The following is a 17,804-nucleotide window of genomic DNA, read 5'->3' as shown; positions in this document are numbered from 1 at the left end:
TTTGTAAATGCCTCCCACCAGGAGAAAATGGCCACAGTGGATGGTCCCAACGCCAGTGACATCTCCATGTGCCACAAATGGACTGATAAGAGACAGAAACTGGCCCCAGCCCCTAATGAGAAAAACCAGGTGTGCCTATGGAGGGTTATGGGTTACGGAGGGGAGTTACGGGTTACGGAGGGGAGTTACGAGTTACGGAGGGGAGTTACGGGTTACGTAGGGGGGTTACGGAGGGGAGTTACGGGTTACGGAGGGGAGTTACGGGTTACGGAGGGGAGTTACGGGTTACGGAGGGGAGTTACGGGTTACGGAAGGGAGTTACGGGTTACGGAAGGGAGTTACGGGTTACGGAAGGGAGTTACGGGTTACGGAAGGGAGTTACGGGTTACGGAAGGGAGTTACGGGTTACGGAGGGGAGTTACGGGTTACGGAGGGGAGTTACGGGTTATGGAGGGGAATTACGGGTTACGGAGGGGAGTTACGGGTTACGGAAGGGAGTTACGGGTTACGGAGGGGAGTTACAGGTTACGGAGGGGAATTACAGGTTACGGAGGGGAGTTACGGGTTACGTGTTACGGAGGGGAGTTACGAGTTACGGAGGGGAGTTACGGGTTACGTAGGGGGTTACGGAGGGGAGTTACGGGTTACGGAGGGGAGTTACGGGTTACGGAGGGGAGTTACGGAGGGGAGCTACGGGTTACAGAGGGGAGTTACGGGTTACGGAGGGGAGTTACAGGTTACGGAGGGGAGTTACGGGTTACGTAGGGGGGTTACGGAGGGGAGTTACGGGTTACGGAGGGGGGTTATGGAGGGGAGTTACGGGTTACGTAGGGGGGTTACGGAGGGGAGTTACGGGTTACGGAGGGGAGTTACGGGTTACGGAGGGGAGTTACGGGTTACGGAGGGGAGTTACGGGTTACGGAGGGGAGTTACAGACCTTCCACCTGACGCCCCCGTCTCCTGGTTGGAGGCTTGATCACTTGATTTAAGCCCCTCACACCAATAGTGGAGGTCTCGGATTCTGCCGTGTGTGGACTCGTGGTGCTGTGGTTTTGTAGGAGGATTGCACTCTGCTGTGGACACTATTCACACACGACACAATGTATCTAGATTTTACCAGGCAGCAGCTTTTCCTCCTCTGACGTCTAATGACTTTTGGGCTTTTCCCCAGCGGCTCTCCAGATTTTGGCGTGTAATCACTTCCGCGCGTTTCTCTACTTCACGTACAGCGTCCGGCATCGCAGCGGATTCGTCAGTTACCCCTGCGGGAGCTACGAGGACTTCACTGCGGTATGTGCTCTATAATGTCCTGGGAGACAGTCAGCATGGCGACAGCGCAGAGGAGGACTCACCGATCCCGGCTGGACCAGTAACTGCAGATAACTGGCGTAAGGAGATTATAACAAGGGGGTCACTTACTTTCTCCAGGGCTCCTGTTTCCCCTGCCCCCCGGGAGGATGCCCGTCCATGGGGTACTACGCGGACGCATGGCCCTACAACACTAGCAGGAGGCAGAGCTTCTATCTGAACACCGGGGGAGACCGCCACCATTTTTCCAGTAAGTGATTGGTTGCAGAGCGCTCAGGTGTGGTAAGCGCAGTAATGGAGCAGAGCTGCAGTGTAAAGCATCATGGATCAACGCCCAGGAGACAATGTACCGTATCTTCTTCGGTCAGTATTTGTAGCCACAACCAAGAGCGGGTGATAAATCCAGAAGTGGTGACGAGTTTCTATTCTACTTCTCCGATTGTTCCTCTCCTGATTTTGGCTACAAATACTGATGTGAAATACTGACCGAATACTGAGGGTGTGAACGCGGCCTCAGCTGGAGCCGGGCAGTGATCAGCGGATGAGGCCGATCAGGTCGTTACTGACCAGGGACGTGGCGGCATCGTACGTCATCGTCTTCCTCCTGTGTACCCGCACCGCGTATCCGACATCTGTATCCGATCTATGTCACTGCAGGCTGGAGATACAAAGTGTCAGTGTCACTGAGGGGAACGGCGAGATCACTGGGAGCGATGTACGTGACCGTCAGCGGAGGCAGCAAAACGGAGCGTATGGTGCACAGGTGAGGGGTGGACTGATCGTAGGGGCACACCAACCGCTGTGTACCAGTACCGCTCCAGAGCTGCACTCACTACTCTGTGTCATATCTGTGTCTTATCCTCCAGTCACCTCCAAGGCTGCACAATGTAACAGCAGAATAGTGACTGCAGCTCTGGAGGTGACTGGAGGATAAGACACAATGTAACAGCAGAATAGTGAGTGCAGCTCTGGAGGTGGCTGGAGGATAACACACGATGTAACAGCAGCATAGTGACTGCAGCTCTGGAGGTGACTGGAGGATAAGAGCTGATGTAGCTGGGGCGGCTCTGGTCGCTCGATGACCATTATTTGCAGATCTGTATGTGATTGTGTCTGCTGCTCTCGCTGTGTGTAGGGGGCTCCTGGGCCCTGGAGAGACGTATTCCGCCCTCCTGGACTCCGCGGTGGCGCCGCGCTCTCTGCACAATGTCACCTTCCGCTGGACTCCGATCGTTCGTCTTTTCAGGATCCGGCTCGGAGCAGAGAGGATCGACGTCCAGTCCGGAGAGGACGGAGCAATGTGAGTCATCATCCCTCCATCTATTGTTCTGACACCCTCCAGTCATGTCCCCAGCACTGACACAGTGTAACAAACTATCAGCTCAGGAGAGACGTGTACAGAGGATTGTCTACACCGGATACAGTACGATCACCAGAAATAACCGGAGCAACGGTGCATTAGAAAGTTACAGTTTATTAATGCAAAAAATCTACATCAGACATAATGTATATATATACGGACAAGATGCGAACAACAAGCACCAGCACATCCATAACGGGGGGTAGCACGGATACACTGGAGAAATGATCAGTATATTAATACATAAGAGCCTCCGGTGAAGCGCTGCAGCAGTTCTTGTCATAAGTGCAGCACGGTGAGGAACGAAAAGTGTCAGAAGAAGGCAGGACTGCCCCCGAGGAAGGAAACGCGTGTAGGGGCTGCTCACCGGCTCATCCATACAGGGGGTAGCATGGATATGGGGGCCACACACGGAAAGTGTCAGAACAAGAGCAAATAAGCAACAAGAAATGTCCTGAGGAAGTAAAGAATCAACTGAAAAATAAACCTAAGACACAAGATCCCGATTCTTACCCAGATTGTCCCATTTGGATGAGCCGGTGAGCAGCCCCTAGGCGCGTTTCACGTGGGCTCCTCGGGGCGGTCCTGCCTTGTTCTGATACCGTGCTGCGCTGATCATGACATGAACCGCTGCAGCGCTTCACCAGAGGCTCTTATGTATTAACTAGATGGTGGCCCGATTCTAACGCATCGGGTATTCTAGAATATTTATGTATGTATGTATATAGCAGCCACATAGTATATAGCACAGGCCACGTAGCACGCAGTATATAACATTGCCCACGTAGTATATAGCACAGCCCACATAGTATATAGCAGCTACGTTGTATATAACACTGCCCACGTAGTATATAGCACAGCACATGCAGTATATAACACTGCCCACGTAGTATATAGCACAGCCCACGCAGTATATAACAGAGGCCACGCAGAATATAACATTGCCCACGTAGTATTGCCCACATAGTATATAGCAGCCACATAGTATATAGCAAAGCCCACGCAGTATGTAGCACAGCCCACGCAGTATATAATACAGGCCATGCAGTATATAACAGTGGCCACGCAGTATATTACACAGCCCATGCAGTATATAACACAGCCTACGTAGTACACAACACTGCCCATGCAGTATATAACACAGCCCATGTAGTATATAACACTGCCCACTTAGTATATAATATAGCCCACGCAGTATATAATACAGGTCACACCGTATATAACAGTGGCCATGCAGTATATAACACAGCCCATGCAGTATATAACACAGCCCACGTAGTATATAACACTGCCCACGTAGTATATAGCACAGCCCACGCAGTATATAACAGTGGCCACGCAGTATATATCACTGCCCACGTAGTATATAACACAGCCCACATACGCATTAACCTAATTATCCCTGTGTGGCCTATTAATAAAAAACAACAACATAATCACGTTCCTCCATCATGTTCTCATACACTTTACGCAGTTAATAGCCTCTGTGTCTGTACTGTTACATACTTAGGCAGTTAACTGGTTCATGCAGCTTTACATGAACACCCGAGCCTTACACTATGGCTGGTCCAAATAACTAAAGCAATTGTTACCATCCACCTCTTGTGTCTCCCCTTTTCCTCATAGATTGTAAGCTTGCGAGCAGCAGGGCCCTCATTCCTCCTGGTATCTGTTTTGAACTGTGATTTCTGTTATGCTGTAATGTCTGTTGTCTGTATAAGTCCCCTCTATAAGTTGTAAAGCGCTGCGGAATATGTTGGCGCTATATAAATAAAATTATTATTATTTATTATTATATAGTACATAACACTGCCCGCGTAGTATATAACACTGCCTGCGTAGTATATAACACAGCCCACGTAGTATATAACACTGCCCGCGTAGTATATAACACAGCCCACATAGTATATAACACTGACCACAAAGTATATAGCACAGCCCGCGTATTATATAACACTGCCCACGTAGTAAATAGCACAGCCCACGCAGTATATAACAGTGGCCACGCAGTAAATAACACTGCCCACATAGTATATAACACAGCCCATGTAGTATATAACACTGCCCACGTAGTATATAACATAGCCCACGTAGTATACAACACAGCACATGTAGTATATAACACTGCCCACAAAGTATATAGCACAGCCCAAGCAGTATATAACAGTGGCCATGCAGTATATAACACTGCCCACGCAGTATATAACTGCCCGCGCAGTATATAACACAGCCCACGTAGTATATAACACAGCCCATGTAGTATATAACACTGCCCACTAGTATATAACACAGCCCATGTAGTATATAACACTGCCCACGTAGTATATAACAGCCCACGCAGTATATAATACAGGCCACACAGCATATAACAGTGGCCACGCAGTATATAACAAAGCCCACGTAGTATATAACACAGCCCACGCAGTATATAACAGTGGCCACGCAGTATATATCACTGCCCACGTAGTATATAACACAGCCCACATAGTACATAACACTGCCCGCGTAGTATATAACACTGCCCGCGTAGTATATAACACAGCACACGCAGTATATAACACAGCCCACGTAGTATATAATTCTGCCCACGTAGTATATAACACAGCCCACGCAGTATATAATACAGGCCACACAGTATATAACAGTGGCCACGCAGTATATAACACAGCCCACGTAGTATATAACACTGCCCACGTAGTATATAACACAGCACATGCAGTATATAACACAGCCCACGTAGTATATAACTCTGCCCACGTAGTATATAACACAGCCCACGCAGTATATAATACAGGCCACACAGTATATAACAGTGGCCATCCAGTATATAATACAGCCCATGCAGTATATAACACAGCCCATGTAGTATATAACACTGCCCATGTAGTATATAACACAGCCCACGCAGTATATAATACAGGCCACGCAGTATGTAATACAGGCCACACAGTATATAACAGTGGCCATGCAGTATATAACACTGCCCATGCAGTATACAATACAAGCCACACAGTATATAATACAGGCCACACAGTATATATCAGTGGCCACGCAGTATATAACACAGCCCACGTAGTATATAGCACAGCCCACGCAGTATATAACAGTGGCCACACAGTATATAACACTGCCCATGCAGTATACAATACAAGCCACGCACTATATAATACAGGCCACACAGTATATAACAGTGGCCATGCAGTATATAACACAGCCCACGTAGTATATAGCACAGCCCACGCAGTATATAACAGTGGCCACGCAGTATATAACACTGCCCACGTAGTATATAACACAGCCCACATAGTACATAACACTGCCCGCGTAGTATATAACACAGCCCACATAGTATATAACACTGCCCACGTAGTATATAACACAGCCCACGTAGTATATAACACTGCCCACAAAGTATATAGCACAGCCCACGTATTACATAACACTGCCCACGTAGTAAATAGCACAGCCCACGCAGTATATAACAGTGGCCACGCAGTATATAACACTGCCCACATAGTATAACACAGCCCATGTAGTATATAACACTGCCCACGTAGTATATAACATAGCCCACGTAGTATACAACACAGCACATGTAGTATATAACACTGCCCACGTAGTATATAACACAGCCCACGTAGTATATAACACAGCCCACGTAGTATATAACACAGCCCACGTAGTATATAACACTGCCCACGTAGTATATAACACAGCCCATGTAGTATATAACACAGCCCACGTAGTATATAACACAGCCCACGCAGTATATAATACAGGCCACACAGTATGATGTAGACGAGAGGAGAAATGGGGATTTCCAGCACTTCCATCCAGTATAAGTAAAATAACCAAAATTTATTAGGACATTTTAAAAAACAATATTAAAAAAAGAGAGAAGAACTCTCTTTGCCTGACGCGTTTCTGGCGCACCACGGCGCCCTAACACAGTACACAGTATATAACAGTGGCCACGCAGTATATAACACAGCCCACGTAGTATATAACACAGCCCACGTAGTATATAACACTGCCCAGTTAGTATATAACACAGCCCACGCAGTATATAATAAAGGCCACACAGTATATAACAGTCGCCATGCTGTATATAACACAGCCCACACAGTACATAACACAGCCCATGTAGTATATAACACTGCCCACGTAGTATATAACACAGCCTACGCAGTATATAACAAGCCATGCAGTATATAATACAGGCCAAACAGTATATAACAGTCGCCATGCAGTATATAACACAGCCCACGCAGTATATAACACAGCCCATGTAGTATATAACTCTGCCCACGCAGTATATAATACAGGCCACACAGTATATAACAGTGGCCATGCAGTATATAACACAGCCCATGTAGTATATAACACTGCCCACATAGTATATAATACAGGCCACGCAGTATATAATACAGGCCACGCAGTATGTAATACAGGCCACTCAGTATATAACAGTGGCCACGCAGTATATAACACAGCCCACGTAGTATATAACACTGCCCACGTAGTATATAACACTGCCCACGTAGTATACAACAAAGCACATGTAGTATATAACACTGCCCACATAGTATATAACAACTCAAGAAAAAAAGATGACACACGGTCAAACAAAGTATTATACCAAAATATATACTTTATTGATAACAATTAAAACAAGTGTAGGGAAGGAGATATAAAATTAGCTACACAGAGGAGACGCTGTAAGAATTAGCAGGGGGCACGTACACAGGAAAAACAGTCCTCAAAGTATATAACCTAATCATATGCCCATAATACGTACCGACAGAATACAGAAAAAATAAACAAAATGTAAAAAACAATCTAAAAAATAAACAAACCCAAAGTAAATATATATGTAAATGGATTAATCCATCAAAGATGGGACACCGAGCTGGAGGCAGCAATCAGAAGAAATATATATATATATATATCCAGGAACCGTGATAGTATGAACACCAATAAGCTAGCAATATGCTATGTCACAGTATAGAACTCACGGTTCCCAAGATTATAATTACAGAGATATTAATAAATAAGCCACATAGTATATAGCACAGCCCACGCAGTATATAACAGTGGCCACGCAGTATATAACACAGCCCACGCAGTATATAACACAGCCCATGTAGTATATAACACTGCCCACGTAGTATATAACACAGCCCACGCTGTATATAATACAGGTCACGCAGTATATAATACAGGCCACACAGTATATAATAGTGGCCATGCAGTATATAACACAGCCCACGTAGTATATAACACAGCCCACGCAGTATATAACACAGCCCACGTAGTATATAACTGCCCACGTAGTATATAACACAGCCCACGCAGTATATAATACAGGCCACACAGTATATAACAGTGGCCATCCAGTATATAACACAGCCCATGCAGTATATAACACAGCCCATGTAGTATATAACACTGCCCATGTAGTATATAACACAGTCCACGCAGTATATAATACAGGCCACGCAGTATGTAATACAGGCCACACAGTATATAACAGTGGCCATGCAGTATATAACACAGCCCACACAGTATATAACACAGCCCATGTAGTATATAACACTACCCACGTAGTATATAACACAGCCCACGCAGTATATAATACAGGTCACGCACTATATAATACAGGCCACGCAGTATATAACAGTGGCCACACAGTATATAACACTGCCCACGTAGTATATAACACAGCCCACGTAGTATATTACACTGCCCACGTAGTATACAGCACAGCCCATGTCGTATATAACACAGCCCGTATAGTATATAACACAGCCCACGCAGTATATAACACTGCCCACGTAGTATATAGCACAGCCCACGCAGTATATAACAGTTGCCACGCAGTATATAACACTGCCCATGCAGTATACAATACAAGCCACGCAGTATATAATACAGGCCACACAGTATATAACAGTGGCCATGCAGTATATAACACAGCCCACATAGTATATAACACAGCCCACGTAGTATATAACACTGCCCACGTAGTATATAACACTGCCCACGTAGTATATAACATAGCCCACGCAGTATATAATACAGGCCACACAGTATATAACAGTGGCCACACAGTATATAACACAGCCCACATAGTATATAACACAGCACACGTAGTATAGAACACTGCCCACGTAGTATATAGCACAGCCCACGCAGTATATAACAGTGGCTACGCAGTATATAACACTGCCCACGTAGTGTATATAACACAGCCCATGTAGTATTTAACACAGCCCACGTAGTATATAACACTGCCCACGTAGTGTATATAACACAGCCCATGTAGTATATAACACTGCCCACGTAGTGTATATAACACAGCCCATGTAGTATATAACACAGCCCACGTAGTATATAACACTGCCCACGTAGTATATAGCACAGCCCACGCAGTATATAACACATCCCACGCAGTATATAACACTGGCCACGTAGTATATAGCAGCCACCCAGTATATAATAGAGCCCACATAGTATATAGCACTGTGGGCATCATATCCCTGTTAAAAAAAAATAAAATTAAAAATAGTTATATACTCACCCTCTGTCGTCCAGCGAAGCTGTCCCGATGCGCGCTGCTGCCGCCAGCTTCTGTTCCCATCGATGCATTGCGAAATTACCCAGATGACTTAGCAGTCTCGCGAGACGATGGAAGGCGAGAATAGCAGGTTTTTTGTTTTTTTATTATTTTTAACATTAGATCTTTTTGCTATTGATGCTGCATAGGCAGCATCAATAGTAAAAAGTTGGTCACACAGGGTTAATAGCTGCGTAACCGGAGTGCGTTACCAGCGGCATAATGCGGTCCGTTACCGCTGTCATTAACCCTGTGTGAGCGGTGACCGGAGGGGAGTATGGAGCGGGCGCCGGGCACTGAGTGCGGGGAGTAGGGAGGGAGTAATTCTCGGCCGGACTGTGCCCGTCACTGATTGGTCGAGGCCGCCAGGACAGGCAGCTGGCGAGACCAATCAGTGACGCTGGATTTCCGGGACAGACAGACAGACAGACGGAAGTATCCCTTAGACAATTATATAGTAGATATGCTGAGCATTTCTCATATCCGTTCTACCCCGTTATGGATGCGCTGGTGCTTGTAGTTCGCACTGCGTCCCCATAGATGTACACCATGTCTTAATCTATTCACTTGTCCTGACAGATGTAGATTTTTTTGCATTAATAAACTGTAACTTTCTAATTGACCGTTGCTCCGGTTATTTCTGGTGACCTTATTGCAATATCTGGAGTGTCCATTTGGGGCCTTTATTCTGACACTTGGGGTTATTATGTTGTCTGCTTTAGTATTATCGTTTTCATTAGACTTGATACATTGTAGCAAACCTCCAGCTGTTCCAAGTAATAGGTGAAGACAGATTTGCAGCTTCTTACAGCAAGGAGAGATAGAAGATAGTGATTTTATTACAAACTGCAGTCTTTTATTTTCACTGCTTTTGCTGTATTTCTATCATGACGCCGGCCCTTTAAGCGCGGTCTTGTATATTGGTGACATTGTATAACTGCACATTTTTCTTCTTTAGATTTTCCTTCTGCTCAAATGAAACTGTCTTGGATGGCCAGGAACAAAGTGTGGACCCCTGTAACCCTGAGCAGACCCCCATATAGCCAGCCAGGGGAGGACGGGCGGTCAGCGGCCATCACTGCGGCCCCCTATAGCTCCGGCTCTGGATCTCAGCAGACTCCAAGAATCCCGATCATTTACTACAATCCTCTGTTGTTGAAAATATTATTATTAAAGGAAAAACATAAATAAAGGTGAAAATTCTGCGCTCAGAAGTGAGAAATGTCCCAGCCTGTGCAGAGATGAGAGTGCGGCCGCTTCCCGTCAGACTTTGCCTTTAATTTCCGTTCTCCGTCCCAGAGAACGATGACTTGATTATTCTCCCCGGTAGTCAGAGCCCACAGGTGGCTACACAACGCTCTAGACTGCAGTGATACATTGTAGCCACCACCGGGACCCCCCAGAGCACTGTGCAGACAGGATGCAAATGTAACAGACCCTCAGCTGAGAGCAGTCCTAGCTACGTACAGCAGCAAACTGACCAGGACCTGCAGAATAAAGCAAGTGTGACTGCAGAACACACACAGACCGCGGCCGCCGAGCAAACACCGAGGGCGTGGACTATGGCTGCCGTACGGAACACACCGAGAGCATGAAGGCTCTTATGTATCTATCTCACGGATACCGCGCCATTCCGGCCCCAGCTGTACAGGCGTCATCTTCACTGTCCCCATCGGGGCTCACACGCTACATTCCCCATCAGCCTCTGGAGTGCGGGAGGAAACCCTCGAAACTCGGGGAGAACATCCAAACTCCTGCAAATGTCGTCCTTGGTGGGATTTGAACCCCAGGACCCCAGCTCTGAAAAGCAATAGTGCTAACCACTGAACCACCATTCTGCCATATATATTGTAGTGCTAACCACTGAGCCACCGTTCTCTTAGCGCCATTCATATGAGTCCCCCAGCTGTGTAAAGGCGACCCCTCTGTGACGGGACCCTGATATCTATCTCTCCCAGGTTACAGATGTCCATGAATTGGCCAGTGTGCGCCTTCTGGGTGTGATATATGCGGAAGTCAAAGGGCTCACATTCCAGGTAGTCAGTGCTTGCAGCATCTCCTCCCGCACAGGGGCGACCATGGTCTTTGGTTTATGTACAGGTGCTTCCAACAACATTAGAATATCATCAAAAAGTGAATTTATTTCCATTCTTCAATACAAAAAATGAATCTCGTACATTCTATAGAGTCATAACACACAGAGTGATCTATTTCACATGTTTATATCTGTTAATGTTGATGATTATGGCTTACAGCCAATGAAAACCCAAAAGTCATTATCTCAGTAAATTAGAATACTCTATAACACCAGCTTGAAAAATTATTGTAAAATCTGAAATGTTCCCTACTAAATGTCCGTTCAGTAAATGCACTCAATACTTGGTCTTTGTTCCTTTTGCATCAATTACTGCATCAATGCGGAGTGGCATGGAGGCGATCAGCCTGTGGCACTGCTGAGGGGTTATGGAAGCCCAGGTTGCTTTGATAGCAGCCTTCAGCTCGTCTGCATTGTTGGGTCTGGTGTCTCATCTTCCTCTTTACAATACTCCATAGATTCTCTATAGGGTTAAGGTCAGGAGAGTTTGCTGCCAATCAAGCCCAGTGATACTGTTGTTTTTACACCAGGTATTGGTACTTTTGGCAGTGTGGACAGGGGCCAAGTCCTGCTGGAGAATGACATTTCCATCACTAAATAGATTGTCGGCAGAAGGAAGCATGAAATTCTCTAAAATGTCCTGGTAGACGGCTGCACTGCCTGTGGTCTTGATAAAACACAGTGGACCTACACCAGCAGGTGACATGGCTCCCCGAACCATCACTGACTGTGGAGACTTCACACACTGAGATAATGACTTTTGGGTTTTCATTGGCTGTAAGCCATAATCATCAACATTAACATAAATAAACACGTGAAATAGATCACTCTGTGTGTAATGACTCTATAGAATATAGGAGATTAGCTTTTTGTATTGAAGAACGGAAACAAATTCACTTTTTGATGATATTCTAATTTTGTGAGAAGCAGCTGTATATACCGTATATGTTTACTCTCTAGCTATTATCTATCTATACTGAATATGTATCTATCTATGTAAGTATCTGTTTACAATCCATGAACAGCGGCTAATGGTGGCATCCATGCGGCCCCCCACATCACCCCCCGCCAAGTGTCACAAGTTCAGTAGATGTGTTGCGCCCCAGGGTCCTGGTCATCACAGTAGCATTGCTTTCCTCTCAGGGAGAGTGATGTTACGTTTGGAAGCGATGAAGGATAACTCTTATCAGGTAACCACCATACACACAACATGTCCACACTCCAGGCCACAAGGGGGAGCTTTTGATCCTATTTCTAGGTGACTCCCCGATGTATATTGTGTTTTGGAGGGAAAGAGAGGGCAGAAGGTCAGAGAGACAGAAGGGAGCAGACCGACATGGAGTGTCAGAAGGTCTGAAGGGGCCGTGTAGTCTGAAGTACTAGAGCCCTTAAGAAAGGGACGTACAGAAGGAAAGAACATCGTTCAGTGAGAGTGAAGGAGAGCGAGGCACAGGCGAGGACACCAGGGGGAGGACAGCTGCGAGCAGACTGTCTCCCTGGCAAAGCGCAGATAACCGGTAGACGGCACACCGAGGTTGTAAGGGACTCTAAAGGCTCAAAATTGCGCAAGACTCGGATGAGTCACGCACGGCAATATCCGGCACTGCACCTAGCACAAAGGAGTGGAGCGTGCGGCTGCAAGTATTCCTATGCGGCCGCTTGCTCCGATCTGAGTGCCGGGTATTGCGTGCGAGACTCATCCGAGTCTCGCGCAAGTGTGTATGAGCCCTAAGGCTTACATCAGAGACTGGCTGAACTGCAAGTTACCTGTCCGCCACACACACCTGAAGATACAGTAACACATAGAGCCAGGGGCATGATAGAGTCCCTGTAAAAAGGCTCGAGTAACCTGTCATACAGTTATTGTCCTATCCTATATGGGGGACAGAGAGAAGAACTGTGAGAACCATATCTGAAGCCATAGGCAGTGAGGGACTACAACACCACCACGCTAGAGGAAGGCTTTTAACTCCACCTGGTAAAGGGGACTCTGGATTCGGTTCCAAGCCGTCCGGACCCTGTCTGCCCTGTGATCTTTTACCCTGTAATGTGGCTGCCTGAAGTCTTCAGTAAACCAGGTAAAGAGACTGCAAACCTGTGTCCTTGTTCTTTACTGCGCCACTCACCATCTTCCGTCTACGGTATACACCGGGAGCCCTGGGGATATACTTCACCTGTGGGAAGTTATACCATCTAGCTGCCATAACATCACCCCAGAGGACCCCTTAAAGCAGCGTCGGTCCCCACTGACCGAATGTCAGAGTTAGCATCACGAACATAAACTTTATTCAATTCCCTTTTTACATGGGCGCCCAGTGAAGCGATGGCCGGGGGACCACCACGGTGCAGGAAGACTACTGTACACAAGATGAGGTGCAAACAACAAAGCGTAGATCTATTAGAAGGTGTCACGATTCCTGACCGCTGCCACCAATTTGTCACGATTCACACCATGACCGTCACCCCTACGTCACGGATCGGGGGGACTTTAGGCCAACAGAAGGCTATCACATGTGTAGGGGGCTTATCTTAGTTATCCCTCCACTGCTACAATGTGATAAAAAAACACACAAGGCTATTGACCTCTTAGTTTACAGCAGGGGCTTATTTTAGGTATCCCACTGCTCTTCAATATACCATGAACTGCAGGGATCTATGAATATCCCGCTTACAGTTTGACTTAAACCTTGCAGCTCTCTGGCGCCCCCCTTACTGTCAGGTCAGACTAGGTACTGCACCTAGAGTAATTAGTCGCCAGAAAGGCTGCTTGCTATGTACTGGCTATTGGGCACGCTGCAGCGACGCACTAAACTACTCCCACTCAGGCAGGAACAATAATTATCAATGCCGCAGTCGCTGCAACAACACCCAACGGCTTGCACGGTATGCTGCCACCAGCTTCGATTAAATGGGTCCGAAGCTAACCCAACACAATAGCGTAATTCCCTTCAAGAGACAGGGTACGTTTTAGAGCAGGAGAACGAATCTAGTATTAATTATTATACTCCATAAAGTTTAGGCAGTGCTTTATCAAAATATTTTACAAAGATGTTACAAAAAGAGACAATTGCAAATATGTACAAGGTAATTATAACATAAAGGGATTAAAGGAGAAAAGATAACACTCACATGTCCTCAGAGCATTGCAGGCAACCAGGCTAGTGGAGTTCACATACGTCCCAGTGCATTAGGACTTGCTCAGGGCTCTTCAGGTAAAAAAACTGAACTCAATTCCCTGCTGGAAGCCTTCCAGAAACTTATAACCCGCAGCCCGTGACATCACCACCAGGGCTGGCTTCCACAGTCCCTCCTATCTCTTCAGTCTTAGGACATTCCACCTCAATTGGTCTAATGCTTATAACTCTGCTACAGAACATGTCATAGTCATAACAAACCCAGCATTCATCTCGTATTAGCGTTGGCATTCTAATGAGATCAAATATGTCCTATTTGGGATGCATAATTACAGAAAAATCCCTACTTCTTTACCAGATGGAGTTAGAAACCCATGCTTACCGTGGCGGATAGATCCACCGAGGAGGATTAAGAATATGCATTTTCATGTTCCTATTTTAATTGGTTTGCCTAATATCTTACAAAAACAGAAAAAAGGACTTTCATGGATTCTGGAAGCTTCTCTACCAGTTTAAGCTGGTACAACTGTCTATGCAGCTACGTTTAGCGGTCGTAAATACCTTTCTTCAATAAAACTCCCCCACATACATTGGCAAGGCAAGGTCTTGCCTGAGTGAAAGGGAAGGGGTTTTTTTTAGCCCACATCCTGGGCTGACAAGAGAAACTAAACTTATATGATATTTCATACAATATCGTGACAGAAGGCAAGGAATGAAGAGGATGAGGAAGATGCAAACGGGTATGCAATGGCAAAAGATAATTTACAAGAGATATATTCTTTAGCTTGTCTGTAAAATAGCACGATGCTCCAACTGGTATAGACTTAATATATGTCACATAAGTAAATGCAAACAATAAGCAAAGAATGATGCTACTCTACGTATAATGTGCGGTGGTGCACACGGCTTCCTGTCAGCTCCATGAAACGTAGTCTTCTCCTTACTTCTGGGTCCTGGAGGTGCTCCTGGAAACTGTAAATCCATTTCTCAAACTAACACAGGACAGCCACCCTCGCTGTCAGCCGAAAAAGTCTGTCAAATCTCACAAGTCCACTCCGTTACAGGCTGGGAGTCCTCTCATGCAGCTATATCAGGACACAGTTCTCCTCTCTTGCAGCTATCAGCACAAAGTTCTCTCTGCAGCAGCCTCAGATCACACACGCTGTTCAGGCTCCACCCCTGCCATCTGCACAATCTAGTTTATTCACACAGTCTATTGCAGGGGAGAAGCAGAACATTCCATCCTGCCAGACAAGGGGGTGCAGTCTCTTAAAGAAACAGCGTGTTCCTTACTGTCCATAACAGCACCACCCTCCTATATGCCTCCCTTCTTAATGATGGTCATCCTCGGCCATCACAGCATCCAGGTCAAAGTGTAATGAAGGAATGTGCAATGCAGAAACAGCACCTATAGAGGAGGCAACAAAGTTGTAAAAACAGACAGAGCACACTGTTCTACATATCAGACTGGTGGAACTCTGCATTAGACCTCTGGGATCTCCGAAGCTCTTGGCTGTCCGGAAAGGCTTGACTACCTTCAAGAGGAACACTTGCTGCAGGAGTCATCGTGGGCTCTTGTCTGGTCTTGTCCTCGCGTGGTGATACTGGTACATCCATGGGATTACTGTCTCTGTGTGGCTGAGGACCCCCTACTATGTCAGGGACGGTCCACCACTCATCATCAATTTCACCATCAGGCATGACAGATTCAGGAAGTGGAGTAGCGCCTTCATGCGACAATGGCGTGGAACAGACCTCAGACCGGCAGGGCTGCAGCATATTTCTGTGAAGTACTCTAAGGGCGGATGCCCCACTCTCAATCTGCACCGTGTAAACAGGGCCATTAGCATACACTCGCTCGATTACTCTGTAAGGCTGTACTTCCCATCTCTCACTTAGTTTTCCCTTGGGGCGTTTCTCTCTGACTAATACTTGGTCTCCAGGTTGGAGCGGTAACTCTTGAGTCGGTTTGCGGCCCGTATGTTCTTTCTCTTGCAACTGCTGACCCGCCAACCGCCGTATCGTTTGTAATCGTTGCCGATGCTCTTTCACCCATGAGGTGACAGTTCGCTCCATCAGCTCCTCTGGCTGTTCCAAATTCAGCTCAATGATCTCTTGTTCAGCTCTTCCAAACAGCAGTAGATAGGGGGTATAACCCGTGGTGGAGTGGATCCGATTGTTGTAGGTCCAGACCAACTCTGGCAGGTAGTCCGGTCAAAACACCATCTTATCTTCCTCCAACGTTCTCAGCATTTGAAGTAAGGTTCGTTTGAAGCATTCACATGCTCCGCTACCTTGAGGGTGGTTAGGGGTGGTCCAAGACTGCTCGATGCAATACATACGATACAGTTCTTCTATCACCTTGCCTTGGAAACATGCGCCTTGGTCGGAGTGGATGCGCTTTGGGCACCCATACACCCGGATGAAGTCTTAACAGATGGCTCGCGCCGCCGATTCCGCAGTCTGATCTCTAGTCGGGGTGACTACTGCGAACTGAGAGAAATGATCGGTCATCACCAAACAGTACTGTAGCCCCCGGACCGAGTGTCCCACGAGGAGATAGTCGATCATCAAGAAATCTAGCGGTTCCTTAGTTTGTATGGTCTCGATGGCTGCGCTCTGTTCGGTACTCTTAATGAGGTCACATACTCGACATTGCTGGCGAACCTCTTCCTTCTTTAGCTACTTCTTGAGCCATTCTTCCTGGGATGACCATCTGCCACCTCACTTCCATATCTTTTGGCTGTTGTCTCTTACGATATAGCACTGACTCTCGCACTTCCAGTCTATCCCACTGGTGTAACACACTCTTCTTTTCAGAGTCCAGATCATCTCTCTCTTGTTTGCCAGGCTTCTGCTTCTGAGTTACCCACCATTTCATCTGTCTCAGCCCTTCGTCTTCATCCTGAACATGTCCCCATTCCTCATTGGTTCTCCCCAAGGACCGGGGTAATGCGCAGGCCTCCCTTCTTGACTGGGCCGCAATCACTGGGGCTTAAACTTATGAAAGTCTGGGGTTTCCTCCTCTTCGAGTAGCTCATTGAGATCCCCCATTGGAGTCTCCACAGTCACTCTTGACAGCCCATCACCATTTGCGTTTTCGGTAGCAGAGCGATAATGGATGGTAAAGTCAAATTTGACTACTCTGCACCACTCCTGAATCCAGCATCTGCCTCAGTAATGTTTTCACCTCTTGATACATCTTGGGCGGGGGTGGGCCATTTGGCTATGGCCTCAATCTTGGCTGGTTCTGGTCGCTGTTTCCCACTTCCCACCCAATGCCCTAAATAC

At 46.7% G+C, this 17,804-nt stretch overlaps 1 protein-coding gene across 2 annotated transcripts in view; it reads left to right on the top strand.

Annotated features, from left to right (window-relative positions):
* LOC143769414 (pancreatic lipase-related protein 2-like) overlaps positions 1-10,476 on the top strand; it is a 113,955-nt gene extending 103,479 nt beyond the window's left edge. The window contains exons 8-12 of one of the 2 annotated variants that reach the window (XM_077257910.1): positions 1,172-1,290; positions 1,429-1,558; positions 1,966-2,071; positions 2,444-2,608; positions 10,243-10,476. In XM_077257910.1, coding sequence (XP_077114025.1) covers positions 1,172-1,290; positions 1,429-1,558; positions 1,966-2,071; positions 2,444-2,608; positions 10,243-10,327 — 605 coding nt within the window. In that variant the 3' untranslated portion in view covers positions 10,328-10,476. The remainder of the gene's footprint in view (positions 1-1,171; positions 1,291-1,428; positions 1,559-1,965; positions 2,072-2,443; positions 2,609-10,242) is intronic. The other variant, XM_077257909.1, reaches the window with a different exon arrangement.
* Positions 10,477-17,804: the final 7,328 nt, after the last annotated feature.

The sequence above is a fragment of the Ranitomeya variabilis genome, chromosome 4 (assembly GCF_051348905.1).
Source record: "Ranitomeya variabilis isolate aRanVar5 chromosome 4, aRanVar5.hap1, whole genome shotgun sequence".
In the NCBI taxonomy this organism is placed as follows: Eukaryota; Metazoa; Chordata; class Amphibia; order Anura; family Dendrobatidae; genus Ranitomeya; species Ranitomeya variabilis.
Note: the sequence above shows the minus strand (reverse complement) of the source record. Positions and strands in the feature narration are given on the sequence as shown.